We start from the raw sequence: 20,329 nt of genomic DNA on the forward strand, positions 1-20,329 counted from the left end.
TCCAATGAGCACCGATATGTTGTATCTATATTTCTCTTCATTATTTCACAATGAAGATTGTGAAAGTAAGATGTTGACATGATCAGTTCAATCAAAGATACTGTATCGACTAACCAGCACATTGGCTGAAATGTTGGATGTCTACCCTTTCTAAGGACTTAAGCTTGGCTATTGTGTAAGGACCCCATGAGTGACAGAACACTGAGTCAATCACGGCACAATACTCCTTCCTATCTTCTGCCATCCAGCCCCACCACCACAGAAAGAGACCATGGCTGCATTCCAAACACAAGACATACCCTATCCCCCAGCCCTCAAATTTAGTGGGCAGTTCTGATGAGGTATCATGACGTCTGACGAGTATACACTTGCAGGGCAAAGGGCGAGGGAGGCGGGAATGATTTTTAAATGGACCGCCTCTGCCCGGAAGTTCATCCCGCAATGATTGTGTTTTCAGCCACCTGTAGCTTGTGGGTGCTTTATATGATTGCATGTCTACTTATATTAACTACATAATTATTAATATACACCTACTGTATGATAGCTTGCAAATTAATTTGCTAACTAACATTAGCCTGCTTAGCTACTTCTGAAGGAGGAAAATGTTTTATTTCTACAATTTCCAAAAGCTAACCAAACAAAAACTTGTGTTTGTGCATTAGTAGCACAATTTCTAACTTAATTACATTATTTTTTACTTACACTTGTATGTTGACTCCATATTGACGTTGAGGTTAAGTTCAGGCTTAAGTTTAGGTTAAGTTTACAAATTGAATTATGGGACATTTCAGGCTCCGAAGTGAACATAATTGTACACTTGCAAACTCCATTAAAAAACGAGGGCTGAGGGGCTTGCGTTGCAAACTTCCCTTGCTTGGCTAATCATTTGGACCAAAGACAAACAAAGCAGCGGGGATTCCCCCAAGAGCCGAGGGCTGTCTACTTTGAGTTTGAACCACAGCCCATGTTTGTATGCAGCTTTATTAACTCAATATATATATTTTTACATTGTTTCAAACTGACATGTGACACGTATTAATGCCAAAATAACATGCAAAACAGGCAAGTCCTGCCAAAAAAATATTTATACATTTGTTGCTAAAAATGTTGGTCTCAGAGCCCCACCTGCCCTGAATGACGGGTCGCCACTGCTTAACACACACTTCTTCTGCTCCGCAGACATAAACAGAAAGAAGACCACTTCTTGTGACTCTCACCGACTCCACACTTTCTTCCAACACATTCCAGATTTTCATGGAAACATTGAACAGATTTCCCAAGTAGCATTCATCCAAAACCCTGACTAGGACCAAAAACGAGTCTAGTGGTTCCCTATTTTCCAACATAGCTTTACTTTTCTTGTTTACCTTTTTCTTCGCCACTGTAACCTACTCATTCTCACTTTCTGTACTATTAGCTTCACTCGACTCACTAGTAGTGTCAAACAAAACCCCAGTTTCCTCCATCTTCCGACAGTAATTCTCCCATTTCATTGAACAACAAAAGGTTGCTAACCCTCTTTTAGGATTTGACAAATTAGGTAAATATTACCATACCAATAAAGTTTGATTGGTTGATTACGGGCCCAGTGATGTAAGCATGGTGTGTACAATTCTCCATCCGACCAAATTTGGGGCACCCAGCTCAATGCCGGGAGGCGGCCTGGTTCAAAACGGAGGCAATCAACGTTTACCGGTTTAACCCGGGGCGCAGGCCAGGGGCATTAATAGAATTCCCGTAAAGCAAAATCGTCCCACGGCTGAATGTAATTGGGGACGTCTGCCATAGGATATATAATCATTAATACCTGAACACGCTCCTTTCAGAGACGCAGGAGAAACAAGCCAGCTCAGGGTGAGATAAGCAAACAATACAAACAACTTGAAACAATCAAAGTGTACACGTGTAATTGGTCCAATAAAGAAACAACAAAGGACATAGCAAATGGCGTAAATTATGTTAATCTATGGTAACTGGCGATTGTACTATTGAAATGAAAAACCAATATAACGCTGTCTTGCGATTCAATCACATATGGTATAGTCATCTATGTGAATATGGGAAGACCTGCGCATGAAAACTTTGCTAAATTCAGTGCTTAATTGGTAAATTGGTAGGTGCCGGAACAAAAAGTGAGCGCGAGAAGGGGGTGACCTGGGGAATTCTGAGGTACCGGAACGCATGAAGGAATATCACTTTTATAATAAATCATTGTATGCATATCATCGCATTGCAGCCTGGTCTCAGACTATACGTAGTAAAAGTACATCCGGAACACTCAGTTTAGAATGATTCAGTATGGTTACTTAAGACAAAAACGTAAGCATGGTGGTTGGTCAGGGTGGGTGTATAAGGCAAATTTCTAGCAACCCAAAGGTGACGAGTTTGAAACAACATTGACACTTTAGCTAATAACAATTTTTCAACTACTGTCTACTTTTTAGCTACTTTGCAACTACTTAGCATGTTAGCTAACACATCCCTTAACCCCTTAGCTCCTAAACGTAACCCCTAGGCTAAGCTAACGTTATCAAGCTATATGACGTTAGCTGCCTACCTCCTACCTAGAATTGTAACATTTGATTACTTTTGCAAATTTGTAACATAATATGAATTTTAATTTGTAATGTTTCATACAAAATGGGTGATGGATGTTCTCAAATTAATACATACCGTATGAAATGTGACTTATCATACTAAATGTAGTGTTATGGATTTAACTATAGAATAATACAAAATGTTCTGAGAACAGATTGTGTACGTGTATAGTGGCATAGAGTAGAACTACACACACGGGGAAACTTATTTTGTAGCCTAGGGTCTGGGAAAAATGTGGCCTTTTATATAAATACATTGAATGCAATTCTGCATAATTTTACATGACTGACTTTGGCAGAATCTTTAATAGTGCACAAATGATCACAATGACAGGCTACTTTGACACTGACAAACTGACTGAGCTCAATAAAAAACACCTTGTCTTGAATCCATCAATAGCCTTGGCCTAGGTGTGTGGAGACACATATATTGTAGGCTACAATATGAGGATGAAGTTAGTCTAGAGATGGTGTTTTGGCACAACATGTCGGACATCCCCGGCGAGAGTACTGCGCATCATTCGGCAAGTCAGTGACACTGAAAATAGTTACCAGTATCACTGATTCACCCAATGATGGGCAGTACTCTCACCGGAGATGTCTGACATGTTCCTGCCAAAAGACCATCTCTCTCGTTTTTACATTGTACAACAATATTTGGAAGCTGATCAAATATATTTTGGTAGCCAACCTGTCTTTTCCTGTGATTGTATTTGAAATATTGGGAATGGCCTGTATGGAAGAATTGCCAATGAGGCAACTCAAATTCACTTTGATATATTTTTATTATAATATTCACATTGCGAAAAGTGAAGATAAAAAATGAAATTCTGGGAGAGGTACTGAATCTGGCTAAAAAGGTTCCCAACGATAGTCTAAAACAGGAAGGTGCCAGCCGGCTAAAATTAAGCACTGTTAATTAGATTGTCTCCCGTGCAGAATTAACTAAACTGAAACTGTATTACGTGACATAATCACAGGTAGATTGACACCCAGAGAAAATAAAACCCAACGATAACTAAAATGGGCTTCATGCTGTGGTGATTGCGTAACGGAAGGACGGCACCATCACACAGTACATGTGGTTTGAGCTGGCGTGAGATTTTAGTTCTGTCTTGCCGAGTTGACTGCTAATCTGCTGTGCTTTGTGTTCCTGGTTGATGCTTTGCAAACAAGGATCTGTTCTTTGCAAGTATCAATAAATGTTAGGTGTATTTGTCCAGGTGACCATCTGTAACATCTTACTTGTTACTACTACAACTGAACCAGCTACTACCACACCTGTACCCAGCATCATGCTCCTTGTCAGACTGACTGCGTTCACCTGTGAGTATACTGACTGACTTGTAACAAAATATGTATTTGAGGGCGTTTAAAATATACATTCCAGTATTTTCCAGAAATTTCTATATCAGTTTGTATTGAAAGTAATTGAAGTCCAATATCAACAGTATGACCCAGGTCTAATATACAGCATCCTGTATTATCTGAGGACTAGGTGATTTCCCATATGTCTATACGCAGTACCATACTATATACTGTACATTATTTATATACTTACTGTATATGCTGTACACTACTCTTCTGTAAAGAATTGCGATGAGACTGACCAAGGTTAGAAAAGCTGAACTAGCTGTGTGATGTGTTTCAGTGCTGGCTGCAGTTTGCTGTACACTACCAGCTGCAGGTACGTTGGTGATTGTGTGTGAGCGCATCATTTTATTTTTACCAGGCAGTTATGCAACCCGTCACAGTGCTCTCGATGGTGCAACTGTAGAACCTTTTGAGGATCTGAGGACCTATGCCAAGTATTTTTAGTCTGACTGTCTTGGTGTGCTTGGACCATGTTACTTTGTTGGTGATGTGGATGCTAAGGAACTTGAAGATCTCAACCTGCTCCACTACAGCCCCGTCGATGAGAATGGGGGCGTGCTCGGTCCTCCTTTTCCTGTAGTCCACAATCATCTCCTTTGTCTTGATCACGTTGAGGGAGAGGTTGTTGTCCTTGCACCACACGGTCAGGTCTCTGACCTCCCTATAGGCTGTCTCGTCGTTGTTGGTGATCAGGCCTACCACTGTTGTCATCAGCTAACTTAATGATGGCGTTGGAGTCGTGCCTGGCTGTGCAGTCATGAGTAAACAGGGAGTACAGGAGGGGACTGAGCACGCACCCCTGAGGGCCCACGTGTTGACGATCAGTGTGGCGGATGTTTTGTAAGCTTCCCTTACCACCTGGGTTGGCCTGTCAGGAAGAGCAGGATCCAGTTGCAGAGGGAGGTGTTTAGTCCCAGGGTCCTTAGCTTAGTGATGCGCTTTGATGGCACTCTGGTGTTGAATGCTTAGCTGTAGTCAATGAATAGCATTCTCACATAGGTGTTCAGGTGGAAAAGGGCAGTGTGGAGTGCAATCGAGATTGCATCATCTATGGACCTGTTGGCGCGGTATGCTTTTTGGGGTGGGTCTTGGGTTTCTGGGATAAGGGTGTTCAGCCTTTCAAAGCACTTCATGGCTACAGATGTGAGTGCTATGGGTCGATAGTCATTTAGGCAGGTTAACTTGGTGTTCTTGGGCACTATGGTGGTCTACTTGAAACATGTTGGTATTACAGATTCAGTCAGGGACATGTTGAAAATGTGAGTGAAGACATTTGCCAGTTGGTCAGCGCATGCTCGGAGTACTCGTCCTGGTAATCCGTCTGGCCCTGCGGCCTTGTGAGTTGAGGTCTTACTTGCATCGGCTGCGGAGAGTGTGATCACAGTCATCCGGAACAGCTGATGCTCTCATGCATGTTTCAGTGTTACGTTCCTCGACGCGAGCATAGAAGTAATTTAGCTCAACTGGTAGGCTTGTCACTGGGCAGTTCTTGGCTGTGCTTCCCTTTGTAGTCTGTAATCGTTTGTAAGCCCTGCTATATCCGACGGGCGTCGGAGCCGGTGTAGTACGATTTGATCTTAGTTTTGTATGGACAAAACTGTGATGTTTCGTCGGAGGGCATATCCGACAATCTCGCAGGTGAAGAAGCTGGGTGTGGTGGTCCCGAATTGGTGGTACACGTGGTTTGCGTTTGAGGCCGGTTGAACATATTGCCAAATTCTCTAAAACAGCATTGGCGGCTGCTTATGGTAGAAAAATGAACATGAAATTCTGTGGCGACAGCTATGGTAGACATTCATGCCAATTGCACGCTCCCTCAACTTGAGACATCTGTGGTATTGTCTTGTGACAAAACTGCACATTTTATTGTTCCCAGTATAATGTGTACCTGTGTAATGAGCATGCTGTTTAATCAGCTTCTTGATTTGACGCATCTGTCAAGTGGCTGGATTATCTTGGCAAAGGAGAAATGCTTACCAAAAGGGATGCAAACAAATTTGTAAAACATTTAAGAGAAATAAGTTGTTTTGCATATGGAACACGTCTGGGATTTATTTCTGCTCATGAAACATGGGACCAACACATTTGTTGCGTTTTATTTTTTGTTCAGTGTATATGTGATTGTTTCTCACTCAGCGACGAGAGTGGTCACCTGTGACAATGGAGAAAACGTCCAGTTCCTGATCTGTGGTAAGAACACACACATTCTATCCTGATGGTCTCTCCATAGTGCTGTCTGTTTCTTTACATTGTTTTTCTTGCCCTGCTAGATTCTGGAGTGATCTTCATTGAGAGAGCTCTGTATGGAAGGACTGACGGAACCACCTGCAGAGAAGGACGACCTGCCAACCAGCTGACCAACACACAGTGTTCACAGACGGGCACCCTGGAGGTCCTCTCACAGAGGTACTCAGTCAGTGTTTATTTGATAAAGACCGGCTGGGATTCAGAGGCACGTTGTTGAAAAGCACATTGCAGTATCAATGTGCCTTTTTAAAGCCAATTTTCCTGATGTTCACAGTAAACACTGCAAATGTTTGCTTTAAATGTCAAGCGCTGCATGCTTGTTGACACCGCGTTTGATTAAATCCCAGCCATAACTCATCTTACCTCCTGATATCCCCCAGGTGCAATGGGAAACAGGTGTGTGAAGTGAACACTGAAGTCTTCCGTACTTCTGACCCCTGTGTTGGAATCTACAAATACCTGGATACCACCTACACCTGCAGCCCAGCAAGTCAGTCTGTTTCTATGTATATTAATACAAAATACTACACTAGGCTAATGTCAGCTATGAAAATGTATGCATTTTATTTATGTCTGCCCAGCAGTGGCCAGTGGTGTGTAATTCCTGTTTGTTTGTCTTGGCAGCACGCAGCATAACGTGTGAAGGCTCTGATGTTCAACTAGAATGTGGTAAGGCTCTGATGTTCAACTAGAATGTGGTAAGGCTCTGATGTTCAACTAGAATGTGGTAAGGCTCTGATGCTCTATTAGAATGTGGTAAGGCTCTGATGCTCTATTAGAATGTGGTAAGGCTCTGATGCTCTATTAGAATGTGGTAAGGCTCTGATGCTCTATTAGAATGTGGTAAGGCTCTGATGTTCAACTAGAATGTGGTAAGGCTCTGATGTTCAACTAGAATGTGGTAAGGCTCTGATGTTCAACTAGAATGTGGTAAGGCTCTGATGTTCAACTAGAATGTGGTAAGGCTCTGATGTTCAACTAGAATGTGGTAAGGCTCTGATGCTCTATTAGAATGTGGTAAGGCTCTGATGCTCTATTAGAATGTGGTAAGGCTCTGATGCTCTATTAGAATGTGGTAAGGCTCTGATGCTCTATTAGAATGTGGTGAGGCTCTGATGCCCTCTTAGAATGTGGTGAGGCTCTGATGCCCTCTTAGAATGTGGTGAGGCTCTGATGCCCTCTTAGAATGTGGTGAGGCTCTGATGCCCTCTTAGAATGTGGTGAGGCTCTGATGCCCTCCTAGAATGTGGTGAGGCTCTGATGCCCTCCTAGAATGTGGTGAGGCTCCGATGCCCTACGAGAATGTGGGGCGAGGCTCCGATGCCCTACGAGAATGTGGGGCGAGGCTCCGATGCCCTACGAGAATGTGGGGCGAGGCTCCGATGCCCTACGAGAATGTGGGGCGAGGCTCCGATGCCCTACGAGAATGTGGGGCGAGGCTCCGATGCCCTACGAGAATGTGGGGCGAGGCTCCGATGCTCTACGAGAATGTGGGGCGCGGCTCCGATGCCCTACGAGACTGTGGGGCGCGGCTCCGATGCCCTACGAGAATGTGGGGCTCTATTTTTTAATTTTTAGACATTATTTTACCAAGTAAGTTGACTGAATACATTCTCAATTACAGCAATTACCTGGGGAATAGTTACAGGGGAGAGGAGGATGAATGAGACAATTGTAAGCTGGGGATGATTAGGTGACCATGATGGTATGAGAGCCAGATTTGGGAATTTAGCCAGGACACCGGGGTTAACACCCCTACTCTTACGATATGTGCCATGGGCTCTTTAGTGACCAGAGTCAGAACACCCGTTTAACGTCCCATCAGAAAGACTGCACCCTACACAGGGCTATGGGATCTTTTTTTAGACCAGAGCAAAGGGTGCCTCCTACTGGCACTTCAACACCACCTCCAGCAGCATCTGGTCACACATCCAGGGACTCAACAGGACCAACCCTGCTTAGTTTCAGAAGCAAGCCAGCAGTGGGATGCAGGGTAGTATGCTGCTCTATTAGAATGTTGTAAGCTGGTCAACACTGCTGTACAGTGTAGTCACATCTCATATGATGATATAGTAGAGCAGTATTATACACTGTTTATTACCATCACTTGTACACCAAAGACATCGAGCCTTACCTCATCCCCCTTTCTCCTTCCTCCTTTCCCTCAGATGAAGGTACGATCCAGATCCACAGTGCCAACTATGGCCGCCGTGACCAGCTAGTGTGTTCCTTTAATCGGCCCGCTAACCAACTAGCCAACACCAACTGCCTCAGCCAATCCACCACTGCCAGTAAGGTGGCAAAGAGGTACTGAAACCTGCAGTGTACTGTAGTGTTAACTTCTACCTGTAGAAATGCATGACTGTAGTGTTAACCTGGACTGTAGAAACATGACTGTAGTGTTAACCTGGACTGTAGAAACATGACTAGTGTTAACCTGGACTGTAGAAACATGACTAGTGTTAACCTGGACTGTAGAAACATGACTGTAGTGTTAACCTGTTCCTGTCGTTGACACAGGTGTAATGGGAAGAGCCAGTGTGACGTCCCGGTGTCCAACTCTCTGTATGGAGATCCCTGTGTAGGAACCTACAAGTACCTGGATGTGGCGTACACCTGTGGCTAAACGTGAGGCACACACACTAATGCACTCACACAACTGGGGAGTAGAATGCTGGGGTTGACCATTTTTGTTTTGCAGGCAATCTTCTGAGGAACAAAGACCAGAGAGACTACTTGGATATCTTCCTCTTCATTGGGTGGATGTCTTTCTTTCCGGTCCTCTCGCCTCCTTCTGAAATCTCAATTGAGTGTAAAATCTGTAAATCACATTGTGTATTTGGTCATAGGCATAATTTGTGTGTGGTAACATGTTTTGAAATGAGGCCCCTCTGGATCCTTATCCCTGGTGCTGCAGCAAGGCATGGTCAAGAGGATGAATGGAGAAATAAAACATTAACCCCAAAAAATGAACTTTATTTCAAATAACATTGTTACCATAATACTTAGTGCACTTTGTGTACTAAAGTATTTCTTCAAAACAATGTTGATCTTCTGAACTGAGCTGTTTGATCTGAATTAAACTAAGCAGCATAGACCAGACTTGGTGTCCTTTGTTCAATATTATGAAACATGTCCACTCACATAATTTAGTCATTATTTTAATCCACAAATTATGTCACACCAAGAAGAATTTGAAGGTCTTGGATACATGGACCATTAAGGCTATAAAAAGCAGTATTCTGCGTACAGCTACGCTGCCCATATCAGCAATACCACATAACAAGCAGCAAAGAAGTTCACTTAATATCCCGAACACAAAGTGTTTTGTTTGGGGCAAACACAAAATGACTGCGTACCAGTCTTCATATTATCAAGCTTGGTGGTGGCTGAAGCATGTGTTTGCTTGTCATTGGCAAGGACTCGCGTTTTTGAAGAGGAAAATAAAAGGCATAGTGCGAAGCACATGCACAATCCTAGAGGAAGACCTGGTTGTCTGCTTTCCAACAGACACTGGAAGACTCAACTTACCGCAGCACAATAACCTAAATGAGGCCAAATATACATGAGTTGCTTACCAAGACAACGTTGAATGTTCAAGTGGCCAAGTTGACTTAAATGGCTGGCTAGTTATGCTCAACTTAGAGCTTGAAGAATTTAAGTGTGCAGATATTGTAGGGTCCAGGTTGGCAAAGCTCTTAGAATCACCGTTGGCAGCAATTACAGCTGTGAATACTTATGTAAATTAATTTCTGTTATTTTTCAATACAATTATTGAAAATATAGATGGGTAAGATTGTAATTCAGGTTGTAACAGTGTGGAATAAATCAAGGTGTATGAATGCTCTCTGAAGGAACTGTACACAGACCTGAGTTATTGTAGTCACTGTTCAAACCAGCAGCATGAACAGAAGAGGAAGAAAATGTTCAACTTCAACTTACCACATTCTCTTTCCAGTTGTCCATTAAGAATTTACCGGGACCTGGCGTCCAAAGAAGATGGTAGTCTACACATACACGTGGACGCAGGACTTCAAGGGCAAAGGTACAGTTGCAAAATCAGTGGGCTGCTCATATTTACAGTAGACAAAACATCACACTTTAGATCAGAATGTAGTCAAAATCAGGCCAAAATTAAATGTTCAAATTGACTCCCACATAACTAGGAGGATAGCGCAAACAGTCACTTCTATTCACATCTCTTCATGAGACAGACGAGTCTGCTTGAATAGAAAGGTTTCCCTCCACAAACCTGGGCTATACTAACAAAGCCAGAACACAGGGATGTTGGACGGTAAATTATTCAATGTAAAAAGGCAAACATCACTTCATGCATCCCCAACTCACAAAAGGAAATACCAAGAACATTAGATGCACTGATAAAATGCCGCTGCCGTGCTTCTTGCTCTTAGGAAACTTTGCAGTATTTCTTAGATTATTAGCCCAGAAAATGTGTGTTATATACAGCTGGGAAGAACTTTTGGATATCAGTGCAATGGTAACTCACCAGCATTACGACCAGGAATATGACTTTCCCGAATCGGATCCTTTGTTTGTACCTCCCAGGGCGTTTGAAGTGATTCCAGAGGCTGACTCAAAACACCGCCGGCGGAGGAGAGGTACTCGGAGTGGACGTCTAGTCTGACTCAGGAGGCAAGCACACGACCCACTGCTTCCGAGTATATTACTCGCTAATGTTCAGTTTCTGGATAATAAATTTGATGAGCTCTGGGCGAGGATTTCCTTCCAGAGAGATATCAGGGATTGTAACATACTCTGTTTCACGGAAACATGGCTCTCCTTCCAGAGAGATATCAGGGATTGTAACATACTCTGTTTCACGGAAACATGGCTCTCTCGGGTTATACTGTCTGAGTCCGTACAGTCAGTCGGGTTCTCAGTTCATCTCGCAGACAGGAATAAATATCGCTCTGGGAAGAAGGGCGGGGGTGTATGTTTCATAATTAACTACTCATGGTGTGATTGTGAACTCAAGTCCTTTTGTTTACCCGACCAAGAATAACTCTCAATCAAGTGCCGACCGTATTATCTCCCAAGAGAATTCTCTTTGGTTGTAGTCACAGCAGTGTAAATTCCCCCTCAAGCCGATACCACGACGGCCCTCAAAGAACTTCACTGGACTTTATGCAAACTGGAAACCACATATCCTGAGACCACATTTATCGAAACTGGGGATGTTAACAAAGCAAATTTGAGGAAAATGCTACTGAAGTTCCATCAACATATTGACTGCAGTACTCATGCTGCTAAAACACTTTCACTGCTACTCCAACTTCCGGGATGCCAACACGACCCTCCCCCGCCCTCCCTTCGGGAAATCTGATCACGACTCCATTTTGCTCCTCCCTTCCTATAGGCAGAAACTCAAACAGGAAGTACACATGCTAGGGACTATTCATTGCTGGTCTGACCAATCGGAATCCACACTTCAAGATTGCTGTGATCAAGCAGACTGGGATATGTTTTGGGTAGCCTCCGAGAACAACATAGACGAAAAACTCAGTCAGTCAGTGTTATCAGGAAGTGTATAGAAGATGATGTACCCACTGTGACTATTAAAACCTACCCTAACCAGAAACCATGGATAGATGGTAGCATTCGCGCAAAACTGAAAGTGCAAACCATCGCATTTAACCATGGTAAGGTGACTGGGAATATGGTCGAATACAAAACAGTTTGGTTATTCCATCCGTAAGGCAATCAAACATGCAAAACGTCAGTATAGAGACAAAGTGGAGTCGCAATTCAACGGCTCAGACACAAGACGTACAGTATGTGGCAGGACCTACAGACGGTCATGGACTACAAAGGGAAAACCAGCCACGTCTTGCTTCCGGACAAGCTAAACACCTTCTTCGCCCGCTTTGAGGATAACACAGTGCCACCGATGCAGCCTGCTATCAAGGACTGTGGGCTCTCCTTCTCTGTGGCTGATGTAAGACGGCATCCCTAGCCAACAATGCTGAGACAGCCTACAGGGAGGAGATGAGTGCCCTGGGAGTGTGGTGCCAGGAAAATAACCTCTCACCCAACATCAACAAAATAAAGGAGCTGATCGTGGACTTCAGGAAACAGCAGAAGGAGCCCTCCCCGATCCACATCGACGGGACTGCAGTGGAGAAGGTGAAATGCGTCAAGTTCCTCGGCGTACACATCCCTGACAAACTGAAATGGTTCACCCACACAAACAGTGTGATGAAGAAGGTGCAATAGCACCTCTTCAACCTCAGAAGGCTGAAGGCCCTCACAAACTTTTACAGATGCACAATTGAGAGGATCCTGTCGGGCTGTATCACTGCCAGGTACGGCAACTGCACCACCCGCAACCGCAGCACTCTCCAGAGGGTGGTGCAGTCTGCCCAACCCAACACCTGGGGCAAACTACCTGCCCGCCAGGACACCTACAGCACCTGATGTCACAGGAAGGCTAAAATTGATCATCAAGGACAACAACCACCAGAGCCACTGCCTGTTCATCCCGCTATCATCCAGAAGGCGAGGTCAGTACAGGTGCCCGAAAGCTGGGACCGAGAGACTGAAAAACAGCTTCTATCACAAGGTCATCAGACTGTTAAATAACCATCACCAGCACATTAGAGGCTGCTGCCCTATATACATTGACTTGAAATCATCACTGGCCTCTTAAGTCACTTTGTTTACATATGGAATGGAGCATTTGCTGTGAACTTTGACCGAATGGGAGGGGAAATAGTCAGTGTCCCGACAGAATGCCATTTTCCTGTGGTGCATTTCTCTGTGGGTGCCAACGTCGTTCCATTTGGCTGCAGCTGAAAACGAATGATCCGGTTGGAACGTTATTGGATATATATGAAAATAACATCCTGAAGATTGATTCTCTACTTAGTTTGACCAGTTTATTCGACCTGGAATATATCTTTTTGAAGTTTTCGTGCGAGTTGTCCTGGACCAGCAGTCAGTTTTTGGGCACGTGAGCTGAAAGTGATAGCAAATGCAGCTAATTGGACACTAGTATTGGACATTATGGAACAAAACAACAATTTATTGTGGAACTAGGACTCCTTGCACTACATTCTGATGAAAGATCATCAAAGGTAAGGGAATATTTATGTTGTAATTTCGTATTTCTGTTGACTCCAACATGGCGGAGAAATACTTTTACTTATGAGCGCTGTCTCAGATTATTGCAATGTTAGGCTTTTTCCGTAACGTTTAAAAAAAATCTGACACAGCGGACCAGTGTATCTTTAATTATATGTAGAACATGTATCTTTATTCAAAGTTTATGATGAGTATTTCTGTTATCTGGCGTAGCTTTCTATAATTCCTCCGGATATTTTGGAGACAGTTCTGAACATGGCGTCAATGTAAACCGAGATTTGTGGATATAAATATGCATATTATCGAACAAAACACAAATGTATTGTGTAACATGTCATATGAGTGTCATCTGATGAAGATTTTCAAAAGGTTAGTGATTCATTTTATCTCTAATCCTGCTTTTGTGACTATCTTTGGCTGGAAAAAATGGCTGCGTTTTCCCTTTGATTTGGTGGTGGTCTAACATAAATATATGTTGTGTTTTCACTGTAAAACATTTTAAAAATCGGACATGATGGGTAGATGAACAAGATGTTTATCTTTCATTTGAGGTATTGGACTTGTTAATGTGTGAAAGTTAAATATTTCTAAAGAATATTTTTGAATTCCCTGCGCCACCTTTTCAGCTGAATGGGGGGGTGGAGTTCCCTCCTTGCCATAACAGGTTTTAAATTGGGTCAAACGTTTCAGGTTGCCTTCCACAAGTTTCCCACAATAAGTTAGGTGAATTTTGGCCCATTCCTCCTGACAGAGCTAGTGTAACTGAGTCAGATGGGTATGCCTCCTTGCTCGCTCGCACAAGCTTTTTCAGTTCTGCCCACACATTTTCTATAGGATTGAGGTCAGGACTTTGCGATGGCCACTCCAATACTTTGACTTTGTTGTCCTTAAGCCATTTTGCCACAACTTTGGAAGTATGCTTGGGGTCATTGTTCATTTGGAAGACCCATTTGTGACCAAGTTTTTTTTTTCCTGACTGATGTCTTGAAATGTTGCTTCAATATATCCACATAATTTTCCTTCTTCATGATCCCATGTATTTTGTGAAGTGCACCAGTCCCTCCTGCGGCAAAGCACCCCCACAACATGATGCTGCCACCCCCGTGCTTCACGCTTGGGATGTGTTCTTTGGCTTGCAAGCCTCCCCTTTTTCCATCAAACATAACGATGGTCATTATGGCCAAACAGTTCTATTTTGTTTCATTGTTGTCCTTGATGATCTTTATGGCCTTCCTGTGACATCGGGTGGTGTAGCTGTCCTGGAGGGCAGGTAGTTTGCCCCCGGTGATGCGTTGTGCAGACCTCACTAGCCTCTGGAGAGCCTTACGGTTGTGGGCGGAGCAGTTGCCGTACCAGGCGGTGATACAGCCCGACAGGATGCTCTCGATTGTGCATCTGTAGAAGTTTGTGAGTGCTTTTGGTGACAAGCCAAATTTCTTTAGCCTCCTGAGGTTGAAGAGGCGCTGCTGCGCCTTCTTCACAACGCTGTCTGTGTGGGTGGACCAATTCAGTTTGTCCGTGATGTGTCTGCCGAGGAACTGAAAACTTACTACCCTCTTCACTACTGTCCCGTCGATGTGGATAGGTGCGTGCTCCCTCTGCTGTTTCCTGAAGTCCACAATCATCTCCTTTGTTTTGTTGATGTTGAGTGTGAGGTTACTTTCCTGACACCACACTCTGAGGGCCCTCACCTCCTCCCTGTAGGCAGTCTCGTCCTTGTTGATATTCAAGCCTACCACTGTAGTGTCCTCCGCAAACTTGATGATTGAGCAGTCGTGGGTGACGCAGTCGTGGGTGAACAGGGAGTACAGGAGAGGGCTCAGAATGCACCCTTTTGGGGCCCCAGTGTTGAGGATCAGCGGGGTGGAGATGTTGTTACCTACCCTCACCACCTGGGGGCGGCCCGTCAGGAAGTCCAGTACCCAGTTGCACAGGGCGGGGTCGAGACCCAGGGTCTCGAGCTTGATGACGAGTTTGGAGGGGACTATGGTGTTAAATGCTGAGCTGTAGTCGATGAACAGCATTCTCACATAGGTATTCCTCTTGCCCAGATGGGTTAGGGCAGTGTGCAGTGTGGTTGCGATTGCGTCGTCTGTGGACCTATTGGGGCGGTAAGCAAATTGGAGTGGGTCTAGGGTGTCAGGTAGGGTGGAGGTGATATGGTCCTTGACTAGTCTCTCAAAGCACTTCATGATGACGGAAGTGAGTGCTACAGGGCGGTAGTCGTTTAGCTCAGTTACCTTAGCTTTCTTGGAAACAGGAACAATGGTGGCCGTCTTGAAGCATGTGGGAACAGCAGACTGGGATAAGGATTGATTGAATATGTCCGCAAACACACCAGCCAGCTGGTCTGCGCATGCTCTGATGACGCGGCTGGGGATGCCTTCTGGGCCTGCATCCTTGCGAGGGTTAACACGTTTAAATGTTTTACTCATGGTAGCGGGCCGTGTCAGTGGCACTGTATTGTCCTCAAAGCGAGCAAAGAAGTTAATTAGTCTGTCTGGGAGCAAGACCTCCTGGTCCGCGACGGGGCTGGTTTTCTTTTTGTAATCCTTGATTGACTGTAGACCCTGCCACATACCTCGTGTCTGAGCCGTTGAATTGCAACTCTACTTTGTCTCTATGCTGACGCTTTGCTTGTTTGATTGCTTTGCGGAGGTAATAGCTACACTGTTTGTATTCGGTCATGTTTCTGGTCACCTTGCCCTGGTTAAAAGCAGTGGTTCGCGCTTTCAGTTTTGCGCGAATGCTGCCATCAATCCACGGTTTCTGGTTTGGGAATGTTTTAATAGTTGCGGTGGGTATGACATCGCTGATGCGATTTCTAATGAACTCGCTTGAAGCGTGGAATCAGATTGGTCGGACCAGCGCTGAACAGACCTGAGCGCGGGAGCTTCTTGTTTTAGTTTCTGTCTGTAGGCTGGAAGCAACAAAATGGAGTCGTGGTTAGCTTTTCCGAAAGGAGGGCGGGGGAGGGCCTTATATGCATTGTGGAAGTTAGAATAACAATGATCCATCTTTTTACCAGCCCTGGTTGCGCAATCGATATGCTAATAGAATTTAGGTAGTCTTGTTTTCAGATTAGCCTTGTTAAAAGCCCCTGCTACAATGACTGCAGCCTCAGGATATGTGGTTTCCAGTTTACAAAGTCAAATAAAGTTTGTTCAGGGCCATCGATGTGTCTGCTTGGGGGGAATATATACGGACGGCTGTGATTATAATCGAAGAGGATTCCCTTGGTAGATAATGCGGTCGACATTTGATTGTGAGGAATTCTAAGTCAGGTGAACAGAAGTACACTACTAGCTGCAGGTACGTGATTGTGTATGTTTGTGTGCATCTACACTGAATAAAAATATCCATGCAACAATTTCAAAGATTTTACTGAGCTACAGTTCATATAAAGAAATCGGTCAATTGAAATAAATTCATTAGGTCCTATCCAGTGGATTTCACGACTGGGCAAGGGCAGTTTCATGACCCACCGTGGGCCCCCACTCATTGGCGCCAGGCCCAGCCAATTATAATTAGATTTTCCTCTCAAGGGTTTTATTACAGGCAGAGATACTCCTCAGCACCCCCCTCCCCTCTCTGACAATCCCACAGGTGAAGAAGCCGGATGTGGAGGTACTGTGTTGGCGTGATTACACGTGGTCTGCAGTTGTGAGGCCGGGTAGATGTATTGCCAAATTCTCTAAAATGGAGGTGGCTTGTGGTAGAGAAATTAAAATTATATACTCTGGCAACAGCTCTGGTGGACACTACTGCAGCCAGCATGCCAATTGCACACATCCTCAAATTGAGACATCTGTGGCATTGTGTTGTGACTGCACATTTTAGAGTGGTCTTTTATTGTCCACAGCACAAGGTGCACCTGTGTAATGATCATGCTGTTTAATCAACTTCTTGATTTGCCACACTTATCAGGTGGATAGATGGATTATCTTGGCAAAAGAGAAATGCTCACTAAACGGGATGTAAACAAATTTGTGCACAACAGTTGAACTTTCTGTGCATATGGAAAATTACTGGGATTTTATTTTTGCTCATGAAACATGGGACCAACACATTATTTGTTGCGTTTTATATGTTTTGTTCAGTTAATGTGATGGTAATTGTTTCTCACTCAGCGACGAGAGTGGTCGCCTGTGACAATGGAGAAAACATCCAGTTCCTGATCTGTGGTAAGAACACACACATTCCATCCTGATGGTCTCTCCATAGTGCTGTCTGTTTCTTTACATTGTTTTTCTTGCCCTGCTAGATTATGGAGTGATCTTCATTGAGAGAGCTCTGTACGGACGGACTGACGGAACCACCTGCAGAGAAGGACGACCTGCCAACCAGCTGACCAACACACAGTGTTCACAGACGGGCACCCTGGAGGTCCTCTCACAGAGGTACTCAGTCAGTGTTTATTTGATAAAGACAGGCACCCTGGAGGTCCTCTCAGAGGTACACTCAGTCACACAGTGTTTATTTGATAAAGACAGGCTGCAGTGTAATCAATGTGCCTTTTTTTGTTAAAGCCAATTGTCCTGACGTTCCCAGTAAAGACTGCAGAAGTCTGCTTTAAATGTCAAGCGCTGCATGCTTGTTGACACCGCGTTTGATTAAATCCCAGCCATAGCTCATCTTACCTCCTGAAACAGGTGTGTGAAGTGAACACTGAAGTCTTCCGTACTTCTGACCCCTGTGTTGGAATCTACAAATACCTGGAAACCACCTACACCTGCAGCCCAGCAAGTCAGTCTGTTTCTATGTATATTAATACAAAATACTACACCAGGCTAATGTCTGCTATGAAAATGTATGTATTTTATTTATGTCTGCCCAGCAGTGGCCAGTGTGATGTGTAATTCCTGTTTCTTTGTCTTGGCAGCACGCAGCATCACGTGTGAAGGCTCTGGTGCTCTACTAGAATGTGGTAAGGCTCTGGTGCCCTACTAGAATGTCGGGAGGCACTGATGTTCTACTAGAATGGGATAAGGCTCTGACCCTCTACTAGAATGGGGTAAGGCTCTGACGCTCTACTAGAATGTGGTAAGGCTGACGCTCTACTAGAATGGGGTAAGGCTCTGACGCTCTACTAGAAGGGGGTAAGGCTCTGACGCTCTACTAGAATGTGGTAAGGCTCTGACGCTCTACTAGAATGGGGTAAGGCTCTGACCCTCTACTAGAATGGGGTAAGGCTCAGATGGTCTAATAGAATGGGGAAAGGCTCTGACGCTCTACTAGAATGGGGTAAGGCTCTGACGCTCTACTAGAATGTGGTAAGGCTCTGACGCTCTACTAGAATGGGGAAAGGCTCTGACGCTCTACTAGAATGGGGTAAGGCTCTGACGCTCTACTAGAATGTGGTAAGGCTCTGACGCTCTACTAGAATGTGGGAAGGCTCTGACGCTCTGTTAGAATGTGGTAAGGATCTATTAGAATGTGGTAAAGCTCGTCAACTCGGCTGTACAGTATTCTATGTCATATGATATATATTATATGGTTTATATTACCATCACAAGCACACACCAGACATCTGGCCTTACCTCTCTTCCTCCCTCAGATGAAGGTACGATCCAGATCCACAGTGCCAACTATGGTCGCCGTGACCAGCTAGTGTGTTCCTTTAAACGGCCCGCTAACCAACACCAAGTGCCTCTGCCAATCCACAACTGACATTAAGGTGGCAGAGTTACTGAAACCTGCAGTGTACCATTTTAAACACGTTACATTTTAAACACGTTACTCATGTTTCTACAGTACAGGTTGTGTTAACCTGTACCTGTTGTTGACACACAGTTATGACATCCCGGTGTCCAACTCTCTGTATGGAGATCCCTGTGTAGGAACCTACAAGTACCTGGTAGTGGCTTACACCTGTGGCTAAACGTGAGGCAGACACACTAACGCACTCACATGACTGGGAAGTAGAATGCCGAGGCTGACTGTTTTTGTCTTGCAGGAGATCTTCTCTGATGAACATGAAGACCAGATACTTCTGGGATATCTTCATCGGGTGGATATCTTTCCTGTCCTCTCTCCTCTTCCTCATGAATCTCAAAATTGAGTAAAATCTACAATTTTCTTGTCAAGGTTTGTCAATCACATTGACTCTGTATTTTGGCATAGGCATTTACGATCAACACTGTGTAGGAAAGTTTTCTAAAAGCAAGGACACATGGAGAAATAAAACATGAAACCCAAAATAAACTATTCTAATAACACTGATATAATAGGTTTGTACTAAAGCATTTCTTCAAAATAATGTTGATTTTTTGAATTGAGGTGGTTGATCTGAATTAAATAGTAATATTGAACAAAACAGTCATGTTCATGCTATCACACAAACAGTACATTTAAAAAAAAACAAATTGCATTACATCAAGAAGGATTCAAAGGTCTTGGATACATGGACACTAAAGCATACAAAACGCACATTCTTATCCATACAGCTAGGCTGCCGATCACAGCTGAAACAGAGTAGTACCTCGCTAGTTACTTTCCTTTAGTCTTAGGCAGGCCTGCAATCTCTAAGCCAAGGTACTGTCAAGTCTATATGTGGGCCAGACTACCAAATATCAGTACCACTAACTTATGTCCAAGTGTGATATGAGGGGCTGGTAGTTTAGAAGCTTGTCAGTGAAGGTCTGCTCCGTCTGTAACAATCAAATAAGCAGCACACTTTCAAAATGAGCCCCCCCCCCCCTACCTGTCTTACTTTGCTGGCTATCGGGTCATGTTTAGCAATGTACAGGTCTTTGTAGGAACAGCAACCATTTACGTTTGACTCCGTGTGTGAGATACAGAATGGATCATGGTTTACAGGGTATCAGAGTGCTTGTGTATTTTGTTGGTAGAGCCTGCAGCCTTTACTGTTAAGGTGAGAATCTCTTCACCCATAGCATCATTCTGGAACATGAAATGGGTCCAGAGCAGCAAGTCTCCACACACTGAGACCTGAGTTACTGTAGCATCTGTCACTACCTCACTGTCCAACCCAGCGACATGAACAGAAG

General features: G+C 44.2%; 1 protein-coding gene and 1 pseudogene across 1 annotated transcript; both read left to right on the forward strand.

Annotated features, from left to right (window-relative positions):
• The first annotated feature begins 1,637 nt into the window (after nt 1-1,637).
• On the forward strand, nt 1,638-9,313 carry LOC139421646 (L-rhamnose-binding lectin CSL2-like). Its single transcript, XM_071172731.1, has 10 exons — nt 1,638-1,854; nt 3,821-3,923; nt 4,249-4,284; nt 6,108-6,161; nt 6,242-6,377; nt 6,599-6,708; nt 6,843-6,887; nt 8,387-8,525; nt 8,739-8,846; nt 8,920-9,313. Exons 2-9 carry the CDS (start codon nt 3,893-3,895, stop codon nt 8,842-8,844), a joined length of 657 nt encoding a protein of 218 aa, XP_071028832.1. The 5' UTR covers nt 1,638-1,854; nt 3,821-3,892; the 3' UTR covers nt 8,845-8,846; nt 8,920-9,313.
• A 2,699-nt stretch (nt 9,314-12,012) lies between these two features.
• On the forward strand, nt 12,013-19,200 carry LOC139419141 (L-rhamnose-binding lectin CSL2-like; annotated as a pseudogene).
• The last annotated feature ends 1,129 nt before the right edge of the window (nt 19,201-20,329 follow it).

This window comes from Oncorhynchus clarkii, chromosome 2, assembly GCF_045791955.1.
Source record: "Oncorhynchus clarkii lewisi isolate Uvic-CL-2024 chromosome 2, UVic_Ocla_1.0, whole genome shotgun sequence".
In the NCBI taxonomy this organism is placed as follows: Eukaryota; Metazoa; Chordata; class Actinopteri; order Salmoniformes; family Salmonidae; genus Oncorhynchus; species Oncorhynchus clarkii.

Coding starts and splice junctions, on each gene's coding strand:
- LOC139421646 (XM_071172731.1), top strand. CDS start 3,893: ATGCTCCTTGTCAGACTGACTGCGTTCACCT. Junction 3,924..4,248: donor CAGACTGACTGCGTTCACCT/GTGAGTATACTG, acceptor GATGTGTTTCAG/TGCTGGCTGCAGTTTGCTGT. Junction 8,526..8,738: donor GCCAGTAAGGTGGCAAAGAG/GTACTGAAACCT, acceptor TCGTTGACACAG/GTGTAATGGGAAGAGCCAGT.